This window comes from Hemitrygon akajei, chromosome 20 (genome assembly GCF_048418815.1).
Source record: "Hemitrygon akajei chromosome 20, sHemAka1.3, whole genome shotgun sequence".
Classification (NCBI taxonomy): Eukaryota; Metazoa; Chordata; class Chondrichthyes; order Myliobatiformes; family Dasyatidae; genus Hemitrygon; species Hemitrygon akajei.
The window spans coordinates 71,027,798-71,041,599 of NC_133143.1; the positions used below are offsets into that span (position 1 = coordinate 71,027,798).

Sequence of the window (13,802 nt, forward strand, 5' to 3'; positions counted from 1 at the left end):
CATAAGATTATAAGAGCAGAATTATGCCATTTGGCTCATCAAGTCTGCTCCATTAACAAACCTTCCCACTAGGATACTAGTCCCCTTCCAGTTCAGGTGCAAAGTGTCTCTTCTGTACAGGACCCCCTTCCCTGGAAGAGAGCCCAATGATCCAAAAACTTATGCTGTAACTCCTACCCTAACTCCTTAGCCACATATTAAAACTGTCTAGTCATCCTAGCTCTAGACTAACTAGTACAATGCACAGTAGCAATCCTGAGATCACCACCCTGGAGGTCCTGCCATTTAACATAGCACTAACTCCCTATGCAGAACCTCATCACTTGTTCTATCCATATCATTGGTACCTACATGAACAACTTCTGGCTGTTCACCTTAAGAATGCTGAGCATTCGATCGGAGATATCTCAGACCCTGGAACCTGTGAAGCCATATACCATCCAGGAATCTTGTTCTCACCCACAAAACCACCTGTTCCCCTATCACTGCAGTGTGCCTTTTCACAGTGCCACTGTGACTTTAGTCTCTTAGGTAACCTCCTCCCACCCCTTCAACAGTATCCAAACTGATATACCTTTTGTTGAGGGGGATGGCCACAGGGGTACTCTGAACTGGCTCCTTAACCCCTTTCCCCTTCCTGTCACCCCTTCAGCCTCCTGAATGATCTGGAGTTGATCCAGTTCCAATTCCAGCTCCTCAACACAATTTGTAAGAAGCTGCACCTAACACAGGGCTAACTAAACTCTTCTGCCTACACAATGTCCATATCCTTTTTTTCCTCACATATATATGCCTATGTTTCCTCTTTGTGTTTTTGTTTCCTTCCACCCTCATGGGTGTCAATGTGAAGATCATTACCACAGGTTTGCAGTGACATGGAAAGAAAAAAATGATGCAATGATTCACAGCAATATTACTCATTTTAAAATTGGCTATTTTTGAATATTAAAAGGGTGAAAGCTAAAAAGTGCTTCAGAGTTAATCACTTTTAAATACAGGTAGTCCCCGAGTTACGAATGTCTGACTTACAGACAACTCGTACTTACGAACCGAGGAAGTAAAACGCCGTCTGCAATTTTAAGTCGTTGCCGTTGACACTGTGTTGAGTGTGTAACTTTGTATTTGGCTCAAATTTTTCTTAGCAAGATTCACCCTGACCCCAGCCCCCCCCCCCCCATTCCAGTCGGCTGGTGGCGCAGGGAGATCAGCACCAGGCTGGAGAACGGAGCTTCCGGAGTTCGATCCAGTGACTCCCATACCATACATGCCGGGTTAATGTTGAGCGCGCAACTTGACCTCATTTAAAAAAAACAATGCAACCTCCAGTTTAAATTCCTACGCGGAATATTGTGGAGGATCAAATACAGTACCCAAACCCAGCACAGCCCCTACTTGTCACATTTAATCTGCCTCAGTGTAGTGGATTTTTGGACCCGGGGAATTCAGTGCGGTGGTCCTTAGGACCCTGCAGACCTCGGGAGCCGGCAGAGGTTGGGACCCGCCGCCCGCAGTGTTTCTGTTCTGTTGATTGTAAGCGATTGTGATTGAAAATAATGTGGAAATAAAGCGTTTGGAAAGAGTTGAAATGCCATCGGTCATTGGAAAAGTGTTAGGCTGCAGTTGGTCAACGATCGGAACAATTTTAAAGGATAAAGTGAGAATAATGGAGCATGTGAAAGGCCCTTCCCCGATGAAAGCTACAATTATTACCAAGCAACGCAGTGGTTTAATTATTGGAATACGTACGTTTCTTAAGTGTTTTATATGCATAGAGAGGTAAAATATATACTATATACTAAGACAAACACTTGACTAACGCTAAATAATACCTGATGTACTTGTTCCCGCTTGCGTACAAATCCGACTTAAAGACGGACTCAGAACGGAACTTGTATGTAACCTGGAGACTGCCTGTATTAAACAATTTCTCTCATTGGTTAGCCACATAAACAGCAAATCTGAGATGGCGAAGATGGTCTTTGCAGCAAAATTATAGAATTATTAGAGAGAACAAATATGCATAAGAATCAGAAAGCACAGGCTTGTAATATCCACTGCAGCTTTAATCAGCTGCCCTTTGAAATTCTTCATTGACTCAATTGTGCCATTGTTTGTGTTTTAGTTCATACAAATATATGCAGTGGTATACTGTGCAATTGAACCTATCTGATATTTCACTTGTTATAAGACATTCCAGGCCTGTCACTTTTCTGTAGACCAGCAACTAAGTAATTATTGCATGCCTCTTGTCCCCCATTTTTGATCTCAAATACAACATCAGTTCATATTTCCAGGTTTGCAGCTTTTGTTCTTCTATCTCAGGGGTTCCCAACCTTTTTTATGCCATACACCAATACTATTAAGGATCAATCTATTAGGAATCACCCTGCTCTAAGTGATTCCTAATCTGCTGCTGGTGCCAAGAGAAAGGCAGAATAGCTCTCACTCAATCACATTTTTGCATAACATGGATCATTTTAGTTGAAGCACATTGTCACTCTGTCTGCAGCAACAATTGGAAGACTTGGGGAATTTGTCAGTAAAAGTACTTTCCTCCATGGCTGAATATTAATGGTTTAACTTTGCTTTTTTTTAAAAAAGGTACGAGAATTTCCGAAAATCAAGAGATCGCAAGCAGAGTGCAGTCATTGTTAAGCCTGGACAAAGAGTTACTCTGGCATAAGAATTTACTTTTTAAAACTCTATTCAAGAACATATCACAAGTGGACTAGAAACCAAAGTTAATCTGCAAAATACTTTCAAGATATTATTATCATTGCTGCTTTAACTTAACACAGATGTATTTTTATGGGGGTGGGGGTAACGTGTCCGACAGATGTTTGGGCTTGTAATCCAATCTAATGGTTGTTTTGTAATTAAATGCCTTTCACTTGCGGTGTCTTGCCCAATTAATTTTTACTTTGGATGTGCAAGAAATTTCACCACTTTGTATTTCAAATTATTTGCAAGATTTAGCTCAGAGGGAGCTACTTACTCCATTCCATTAAGGGCACAAACTGATTCCCTGATCAATATATAAATCAATTTAAACCTTGAAAATTGATCAGTTACTTACCATTAAATTAAACAGTATTTATTCATCTGGTATTTGTCATCGTAATGGCAAAATTATTAGCCTTAGCTGACATAATGGAGAGCTATGCAAGATTCCACAAGTGCAACTTAAATGCAGGAATTCTGGCATTGCTAACAATAATTTTGCCCTATTCTACAAATTCAGGGGAAATTACTTAAATTGTTTGAACATGATTTGGCTATTGGCAAAGTAGTCCTACAGCAAACTATATGTCTTGCATTTTATTCTGATATTTTTAATATGAAACTAAGATCACAAACTGTCATTCTCAGATTTCAAAATAAAAGCAATTTTTAAGTAATTTCATTTACATAAATAATTGGATTATGTTCTAAAAAGCTAATTAAATGATTTTTCCTTCCTGATTTGATCCTTGTGAACTCGTTATTGATTAGCTGTTCAGACACCTTAATGATATTATAACTGCTTCATTGTAGATACCCTTGCACTGATGTCCAACTGCAGAGTTTAACAAGGCAAGTTCCCACCACAGATCAGGAGATCCTCCTAGACAACTTGAGTCAGTGGTAAATACCTTGGCTGACCACAAATTGAGCCATTTAGGAATGGGCTTACTTGTTCAAAGTTTACAAGTACTGAAAAGCTTTTAGGAATAGAGGTGTACAAGGTGATAAGAATCAAAGTGAGTGGGCATTCAAACACTTTTCTCCCCTTCTCCCCAAGGCTGAAATGGTTAATATGACAGGACTTGTTTGGAAGATGTCAGGTGAGATGGCAAAGGTAATTTGCCAGTGGTGGGTGCACAGAATGCACTGCTTGGGTAGTGATAGAGAGGGGCATTTTAAGAGACTTAGGTAGGCACATGGATAAAAGAAAAATGCAGGGGGAAGGTTAAAAGTAGGTTAAAAGGTTGGCTTAATATGGGCTGTAGGGTCTACACTGTTCTATGAATCTAGAAAGTTCTAAATTTACTGTTATTCATGTTCAATGTTACCAAAGTACAGATGTAAAGAGCCTTCAGTAAAAGCTTATGGCAATGACAAGGTTTAAATATGGATCACCAATCTGTCCAAAGTGAAACTAGCTCTCTTGTCTAACCAAGGATAACGCCAAACCAGATAAAACTTACTTTATCTCTGACCCATCGTATAATCCAGTGAATGTACTTGAATCCCAAGTACATAAATCCTTAAAATAATTAAAAATGTACTATAACAACCTGCACTTTATACAGTGCCGTTAATTATAGTACTTCATGGCCACTTCATGGCAGTCACTTCTTACAGAATAAAACAACACCGGATCAACACCTGGAATTATGATGTTGTAGGAGGTTTTAGATGTGACAAAGTGGGTGATACTAAAGGAGGAGGGTGGCGTTACTAGTCAGGCAAAAGATCATGGCAATTCTCCGTCAGAACAGACTGGAGAACTAGTGAGGTGTTAAGGGTGCAACTGAGCAATAAGAAAGGGGTGACCACATTAATGGGGCTATATTACAGACCACCCAACAATCCTAGGGACTTAGAGAAACAAATTTGTAAAGAGATTGCAGACTGTTGCAAGAAACACAAGGTTGTTACAGTAGGTGATTTTAACTTTCTACATATTGACTGGGAATCCCATACTGTAAAAGGACTAGATGGGATAAAGTTTGTCAAATGTGTTCAGAAAAGTTTCTCTTATTACTATGTGGAAGTCCCAATGAGAGTAGTGTGTGAGACACTTCATCTGCTATTAGGGAATGAGGTAGAGCAGGTGACATAACTTTGTGCTGGGGAACATTTTGCATCCAGGGACCACACTGCCATTAGCTTCTAAGTAAAAATGCAAAGAGGTAGGTCTAGTCTGCGGGTTGAGATTCTAAATTGGAGAAAGGCCAATTTTGATGGTATCAGAAATGATCTGGCAAGTGTGGATTGGGACAGGCTGTTTTCTGGTAAAGGTGTACTTGGAAAGTAGGAGGCCTTCATGAACAAAATTTTTGCGTCACACTAGGCAAACAGTGCATAGAGTCAGAGGAGGTACTTAATGAATATTTTGCTTCATTATTCACCATGGTGAAGGACCTTGGCAATTGTGGGAATGACTTACAGCAGACTGAAACACTTGAGCATATAAACATTAAGAAAGAGGATGTGCTGGAACTATTGAAAAGCATTAGTTAGATAATGCACTGGAATGCACTGCCTCGGAAGGTAGTGGAGGCCAATTCTCTGGATGCTTTCAAGAAGGAGCTAGATAGGTATCTTATGGATAGGGGAATCAAGGGATATGGGGACAAGGCAGGAACCGGGTATTGATAGTAATTGATCAGCCATGATCTCAAAATGGCAGTGCAGGCTCGAAGGGCCGAATGGTCTACTTCTGCACCTATTGTCTATAAGTCGCCGAGACTGGATGAGATATACTGTAGGCGACTGTGTAAAGCTGAAAGATGGTTGTAATTGGGAACTGAATGTCCAAGCTTACACATTATATCGGAGGGATAGGAAGGTAGGCAGAGGTATTCGTGTGGCACTACTGGTAAAGAATGGTATCAAATCTGTAGAAAGATGTTGAATCCTTGTGGGTTGAGCTAAGAAACTGCAAGGGTAAAAGATGTTGATGGCAGTTATACACAAGCCTCCCAACAGTGGCTGGGAGGTGAACCACAGGTTATAACAGGAAATAGAACAGGCATGTCAAAAGGGCAATGTTATAGTAGTTATGAGAGATTTTAACATGCAGGTCATTTGGGAAAATCAGGTTGATAATGGATCCCAAGAGAGTGAGTTTGTTGAATGCCTAAGAGATGGGATCTGAGATAGGTTTGTCATTGAGCCTACTAAGGGATAAGTTATACTGGATTGGGTGTTATGTAATGAACCAGAGGTGATTAGAGAGCTTAAGGTACAAGAACCCTTAGGAGCCAGTGATCACAATATGAATGTGTTCAACTTGAGATCTGATAGGGAGAAAGTAAAGTCTGATGTAGCAGTATTTCAGTGGAGTAAGGGAAATTACAGTGGTATGAGAGAGTTGTTGTCCAAAGTAAATTGGAAGGAGCTGCTGGCAGGGATGTCAGCCGAGCAGCAATGGCATGCATTTCTGGGGGGAAATGAGGAAAGTGCAGGACATGTGTATTCCAAAAATGAAGAAATACTCAAATAGTAAAATAGTACAACTGTGGCTGACAAGAGAAATCAAAGCTATTGTAAAAGCAAGAGAAAGAGCATCCAACAAAGCAAAAATTAGTAGGAAGAGAGAGGATTGGGAAGTTTTTAAAAAATCTACAGTGAACAACTAAGAAAATCATTAGAAGGGAAAAGATGAAATATAAAAGCAAGCTAGCAAATAATTTCAAAGTGGATGGTAAAAGTTTTTTCAAGTATGTTAAAAATAAAAGGGAAATGAGAGTGGGTATAGGACCGCTAGAAAATGAGGCAAGAGAAATAACGGGGCAAGGAGATGGCTGATGAACTAAATGAATATTATGTGTCAGTCTTCACTATGGAAGACACTAACTGTATGCCCGATGCTATAGTGTGTGAATGAAGAAAAGTGGGTGCAGTTACTGTTACAAGAGTGAAGGTGCTCAAAAAACTGAAAGACCTAAAAGTCACCCAGACCAGCAGAACTGCACCCTAGGGTTCTGAAAGAGGTAGCGTTAAGAGATTGTGGTGGCATTAGAAATAATCTTTCAAAAATCATTGGACTGTGGCATGGTGCTTTAAGAAAGGAGGAAGGCAACAGAAAGGAAATTATAGACCAGTTAGCCTGACCACAGTGGTTGGGAAGATGTCAGTCAATTGTTAAGGATGAGGTGATGGGAGTACTTGGTGACATAAGACAAGGGAAAATCCTGCCTGACAAACCTGTTGGAATTCTTTGAGGAGATTACAGGTAGGATAGATAAAGGGGATGCATCAAATGTTCTATATTTGGGCTTTCAGAAGGCCTTTGATAAGATGCCACACATGAAGCTGCTTACCAAGTTAACAGCCTATGGTATTACAGGAAAGTTACTAACATGGTTAGAGCATTGGCTGATTGGTAGGAGGCACCGAGTGAGAATAAAAAGATCCTTTTCTAATTGGCTGCCAGTGACTTGTGGTGTTCCGCAGGGGTCGGTGTTGGGACCACTTCTTTTTATACTGTATATAAATGATTTAGATGATGGAATAGATGGCTTTGTTGCCAAGTTTGCAGATGATACGAAGATTTGTGGAGAGAGTGTTCAGGAAACAGATGGGATGCAGAAGGACTCAGACAGATTAGGAGAATGGGCAAGAAAGTGGCAAATGAAATACAATGTTGGAAAATGCATAGTCATACACTTTGGTAGTAGAAATAAATGCACAGACTATTTTCAAATATTGAAAGGCTTGGACAAAGTAGATGTGGAAAGGATGTTTCCCATGCTGGGAGAGTCTAGGACAAGAAGCCACGTTGTTGGATGTATTTAAGGCAGAGTTTGGTAGGGTCTTGATTGGACATGGCATCAAAGGTTGCCGGGAACTGGGGTAGAGAAGGAAATAGGAAAAAAGCATCAGCCATGATTGAATGGCGGAGCAGACTTGATGGGCCGAATGGCCTGATTCTGTTCCTACATCTTATGTAAGCGAGAGTGGAGATTGCTGAACCTCTGGCAATGATCTTTATATCATCAATAGGGACAGGAGAAGTACCGGAGGATTGGAAGGTAGCAAATGTTGTTCCTTTGTTCAAGAAAGGAAACAGAGATAACCCAGGAAATTATAGATCAGTAAGTCTGACTTCAGTGATGGGCAAGTTGTTGGAGAGGATCCTGAGAGGCAGGATTTATGAGCATTTGGAGAGACAATCTGATTAGGGATAGTCCGCATGGTTTTGTCAAGGACAGTTTGTGCCTTAAGAGCCTGAATTCTTTGTGGTAACAAAACACAATGATGAAGGTAGAGCAGTGAATGTTGTGTATATGAATTTCAGTAAGGCATTTGATAAGAAAGTAACGAGGCATAGGATACAAGGAGACCTTGCTTTGTGGATCCAGAATTGGCTTGCCCACAGAAGGCAAAGGGTGATTGTAGATGGTGAAGGGCCTTGATAGAGTGGATGTGGAGAGGATGTTTCTCAGGATGGCAGTGTCTAAGGCCAGATGACCCAGGCTCAGAATAGAGGAGCGTCCTTTTAGAATGGAGATGAACAGGAATTTCTTTAGCCATTGTGGTGAATCTGTGGAATTCTTTGGCATAAGCCACTGTGGAGGCCAAGTCTTTATATATATACTTAAGGCTGAGTTTTATAGATTCTTGACTGGTCAGGACTTGAGGAGATACGGGGGGGGGGGGGGGGGGGAGGAGGCAGGAAATTGGGTCTGAGAGGAAAATCGAATCAGCCATGACGAAATGGCGGAGCAGACTCAATGAGCCAAATGGCTAATTTTGTGCCTATATCTTATCTATATCTCAAACAAAATGCTGGAGGAAGTCAACAGGTGAGACAGCATCACTGGAAAGTAATAAACAGTTGACATCAGTCTCAATACACCAGGATTTCAAATCCTTACTATAAATTTATTCTCCTTAACAATAATAATAGCTGCTTCCTTTATTAAAGAATGTGTCCCATCAGGAATAAACCTCATGGACTCAATGAGGTTTATTACCTCCTAAATACTGAAACTTTGTATTTCTTCAGTTCCTCTGTTTCCCTCAAAATGATTATTCAAAGCTCCTTCAACTGGTCCCTTTCCCTTCCAAAACAGAACTTTCAAACCTCATTGTCAACATCCACAAAATAGTATTTCTTTTATTGTACTAGAGACTTCCTTTATTGGAAATCTTCCTTACCAGCATTCACTTTCAGAAGATTTTTTTTCTGAGACAATGCTTATGTAAATGGATAAAAGCCACTTCCAGCTAGATATTTAATCTTTATGTCTCTTATCTCCTGCAAATTTCCTTGCAGGACAGGACTGCCATTGGAACTAAGCTTTAGCAATATTTAGTTAAGCATTCCAGAAATTGACCATTATAAAGCTGCAGAATAAAGAGGACTTCTGATATGTAGCTGGCTCATAGCTCAGATAAATGAGCTCTTTTATTTTTAGTGTTATGGGGCATGGAATGTGTTGAATGAATATTTTTTTAAAAACTGAGCTGAAAATCCGGATCTCCACAAATTAACCTGGAGGGACAAAGAAAAGGTGAAACGAAAACATAAACAGCAAGCCAGAACAGAAAATGTCCAACAAAATATATAAAAAAAACTACATCACTCAAAATGTAGCTCAACAAAAAAGCATCAACACAGAATAACATAATCACCAGCACATTTCATTCATAAAGTATTTAAAATATCTAGCTAAAGTTAGGCTCCTTATCTCAGCATACAAGGTATGCTTAACATCACAACTAAAAAACAAAATCATAAAAATACAAATACTAGAATTTCTGAAATACTAAAATATTTCTCTGTGTAAACTTTGCTGGAAGGATGAAAGGGTTCAATATCCCCTCACCGGTTTCTAATCAAATATCTAAAGATTAGTCATGGGCAATAAGTTACATAACACTGGAAGCAACACATTATGTACAAAAGGTTTCATTTTATAACAAATCTACAGTTGCATTTAAAAAATCAGGATAACATTCTGATCTGGCAAAAGAAACTAGTTCAACACTTCATACTGAGGACATTATGTATAACCCCATCAATTGGCTGAATAACCAATCATTTGATCACTAAGACGGAAGTCTTTGCATACTGTCTTGCCTTCACTATAGTGGGTTAATAAGCTGTTAAAGAGTTGTGTAAATAGTGACTGAGAACAGAGAAAGCCACAGTCTATTCCATTCACATGTAGCACAGTTTGGAATCCAAAATGAGCTTAAATTAATAACTAACAGCTATAAGAATTTTTTAAATTGCCACCACTATTAAGATAGATGTGGGCTAATCATGAATTCTGATTTGAACAATTTCTACTTAATTTAAAAAAACATATTTTAAGATTATGTTTGCTTTGCTCATTTTTGGTTAAAAATAGCTAACAGCTATTTTCAGGAGAAAAGAAATTGTTTCAGCCTATTGCATGACTAAAGTACTTCTGAATCATACTAGTCAGCATGACACAAAAGGAAGGTTTATAATTTAGCAGTTAGCAGTTACCAGAAAGGAAAGACATACATGAAAGATCAGCAGCTGTATGGGCTGTATTGGTCCTTTGGCTAGGATGAAAAGATAATGTCTGTAGAAATACCAATTCTGTGATTGAGAAAATGACAAAAAGACAACAATCACAAGAAATGGTGACAAGCCCTGGCTTTAGTTTTTTTTAAAGTAGTGCAAGAGCACTCTTAGCCAATCACATTCCATAATGCATCCTGGATCATACTTGACAAAACAGAAGAACATAGACTTAGGTTTCATTCTCACAAACTGTCTTCAAATTCCTTCAAGAAGACAAACAATAATTATGCTGGTTAACAAATTAGCACAGATCCAAGTGATAGAAGAGGGAGATATTTAAAGGTATAGTGGAAGCCATCCAGAATTGCAGTTTACTGACTGGCCACAAGAGCTCTAACACTAAAGTCGCCTACCTCACTCCTTAGCCTATCTGCCAGGTGGTGCTGGAGGTTGTCATGCAGCATCTTGGCATACGCCATTGTACTGAAAGTGCTATACAAATGCAAGACACTTTCAAAATAGGGATAAAGTAACTGATAAATGTTTATCCTTAGAAAACGGAATCAAGAACAGTCATCAACATCTTCACTCTACTGTGAATGACTGCAAGGAAATGAATCTCAGGGTAGCATTTGGTGACATGTACGTACTTAGATAATAAATTAACTTTGAACTTTAAATCTGTTGACTTTTTCAGAATAGTAAATACACAGGGATTGCCTATAATCAACTTGAACTCAAATGATGCAGGCAGAAACGGTGAAGAGATAAAATGGTGACAATTCAAGGCCAGAGATCAGCTTAAGTTGTTCTTTACAAATATCAAATGGGAGGAGGACTCACTACACTTTTGGAATAGACTGTAGCTACGTATTAACTGCTAACACCTGAAGGATTTCATCATCTGCAAGTATTACAGAAATTATATATCACTTGATGCAAACCTTCAGGTGAAACATTCAAGAGAGATTTAGTTAACCAATAATTTTAATGACCAATTAGAAGTTTGAAATCTGAAAAAAAGAATTTACTTTGCATCAAAAAAGCTTAAGACTTGAATATATGTCTGTAAACTAGATACTTGAAGGCAAATAAGAATTTCATTGCAACTTATTTTCCTTCACTTGATATGTATGGGTACAAACACCAGCTGTAAAAAGTTAGAAAAAAATTAAAATAAATTACATTTATAAGAACACTTTCCCTTCAGTTATTTATATAAAATGCCAAAATAGTGTACTATAAACAAAATCTAGAAAGAATATAAAGGCATGAGATAAAACAGAGCTTTCCTGCCTCTGCATCTGATGTGATAATGTTATTCAATTCTTATCGAAGCAACCAAGAAAAGATTTAATCCTCAATGTATTAGTATACCCAATTAACCGGGACCCATTGTGGCTCGATAAAGAGTTTTTCTATTGCAGTCTGTAGCTTCTGAAAAGCCTTGTCCAAGTTATCATTGACAATGGTCAAATCAAAGTAGTGGCTATATGCTCGCTGAATTCGAGCACTTTCATCTACTGTCTTTTTCAAGTCTGTGTCCTGCGAAAAAAAAAAGATAAATAACCACTAAACCAAATAGCTCATTTTTTGTATATTAATTTCAAAATAGGTTATTGATTAACTTCAATATGAAACGTGAAAAATGCATAAGACGGGTATGGAGAAAAAACAGAGTGAAAAGACAATTACAGAGGGAAACATGCTCCACAACACAGTTATAGTCACTCCATGACACAGAGTGAAAAGACAGTTACGGAGGGAAAATACGCTCCACGACTCAGTTACCAAAGATTAATAATATGATTAAAATATCAATTCAAAAATCAACTTTACAGAACAAGTTGCAATGACTGGACACAATAAACGTAAATGTAATGGGGTAATAGCAACAGTTTTCTGTACATCAGTCATAAAGTGAAATAAAAGAGTATGGTGTAAAATTGAAAGGTGCAAAATTTTAAGGAGCCCTTACTGTTAGAAGTTTAGTTGTGATGCCAGCATCAATGACAGCTTTGTGCATGGCACGAAGTGTTTCTAATTCAGGAGCAGCAACAAACACAATATACGGCATAAATTCAGCTGTCTTCAATATCTTCAGTGCCTGCAAATAAATCAAACACATTAAAGGTGTATGGCAATGTATTGTTATGTTTGCTTGCCAAGAACTACTGATAAGACATGAAGCCAGGAGATAGGACAAAGCCAGAACTCGAAGTACTCCTTTATTAAATAAAACCATGCAACTACAAAACCTCAAACATAAAACTCAACTGTACATCCCAAAGCACGACTATTTAATATCCAGTATATAAACAAGCACGAGGAACAAACTGAAAGACTTTTAATATAGCAATGGATCAGGCTAATCTTAGGGGTAACATAATGCACTGTAATATTCCTGAATGGTGGGGTAACTGAAAGAAGCAAACATGAGAATTATTCCTATTCTAACCAGGAAACTCTGGTTGGAAAGAGTCTCGGTCAGGTGTGATGCCTTCCATGCTCAAAAGTTTGCTGTCCTGGGATTTCACACATGAAGGTCACATGTTAGGCCACACTTGGAGTACTGTGTTCAGTTCTGGTCGCATCACTATAGGAAGGATGTGGAAGCATTGGAAAGGGTACAGAAGAGAATTACCAGGATGCTGCCTGGTTTAGAGAGTATGGATTATGATCAGCGATTAAGGGAGCTAGGGCTTTACTCTTTGGAGAGAAGGAGGATGAGAGGAGACATAATAGAGGTGTACAAGATATTAAGAGGAATAGACAGAGTGGACAGCCAGCACCTCTTCCCCAGGGCACCACTGCTCAGTACAAGAGGACATGGCTTTAAGGTAAGGGGAGGCAAGTTCAAGGGGGATATTAGAGGAAGGTTTTTCACTCAGAGTGGTTGGTGCGTGGAATGCACTGCCTGAGTCAGTGGTGGAGGCAGATACACTAGTGAAGTTTAAGAGACTACTAGACAGGTATATGGAGGAATTTAAGGTGGGGGGGGGGTATATGGGAGGCAGGGTTTGAGGGTCAGCACAACATTGTGGGCCGAAGGGCCTGTAATGTGCTGTACTATTCTATGTTCTAAGAGAAAAGAAGGTAAGGATGCCAATAAAACCTTTTTCTAGGAGATGTCATCAAGGAGTAATGGAGAAAGTAATCAAGAGCAGAGGGGAAGCAGTGGATTAAGAAAGGGTCATTCTGACCTAATAACTTCACTGTATTACTTCTTGTCATTTGTTTAACATAATTCATCAACTGGAGAAAACCAGGAGCTGGTTTACTTAAATATGCCCAGAATGATAGGGTTCCTAGTCAATATCTCCTACCTTCACCACTGCCATCATCAAACACATTCTGCTTTAGTTTCTCCTATTTAATTATTAACAGGAAAATTACATTGATTAGGAGTAGCTCGGTTGGAAGGTACATACAACTCATTGAAACACTGATATTGCAGCTTCTCTTGGGTTTATTCATGATTAAAAGGCCAATGTAAACATCAATTTCTGTCAATTATTTTTGAGGTGGGAGGAAAAGCCATCCAGATTTTATAAATCTTTTAGTTGCGGCAATATTATCAGATTTAAAT

At 38.9% G+C, this 13,802-nt stretch overlaps 2 protein-coding genes across 8 annotated transcripts in view; one reads left to right on the forward strand and one right to left on the reverse strand.

The window, feature by feature from the left end:
• The window catches only part of pex1 (peroxisomal biogenesis factor 1), a 104,499-nt gene extending 101,037 nt beyond the window's left edge, over positions 1-3,462 (forward strand). For both annotated transcript variants that reach the window (XM_073024584.1, XM_073024583.1), the window contains one exon: positions 2,602-3,462. In XM_073024584.1, coding sequence (XP_072880685.1) covers positions 2,602-2,683 — 82 coding nt within the window. In that variant the 3' untranslated portion in view covers positions 2,684-3,462. The remainder of the gene's footprint in view (positions 1-2,601) is intronic.
• Positions 3,463-8,603: 5,141 nt separating this feature from the next.
• LOC140713914 (protein PALS2-like) overlaps positions 8,604-13,802 on the reverse strand; it is a 186,295-nt gene continuing 181,096 nt past the window's right edge. For all 6 annotated transcript variants that reach the window (XM_073024591.1, XM_073024586.1, XM_073024585.1 and 3 more), the window contains 2 exons: positions 12,192-12,320; positions 8,604-11,758 (listed from right to left, as the gene is read on the reverse strand). In XM_073024591.1, the coding sequence (XP_072880692.1) occupies positions 11,582-11,758; positions 12,192-12,320 (306 nt within the window). In that variant the 3' untranslated portion in view covers positions 8,604-11,581. The remainder of the gene's footprint in view (positions 11,759-12,191; positions 12,321-13,802) is intronic.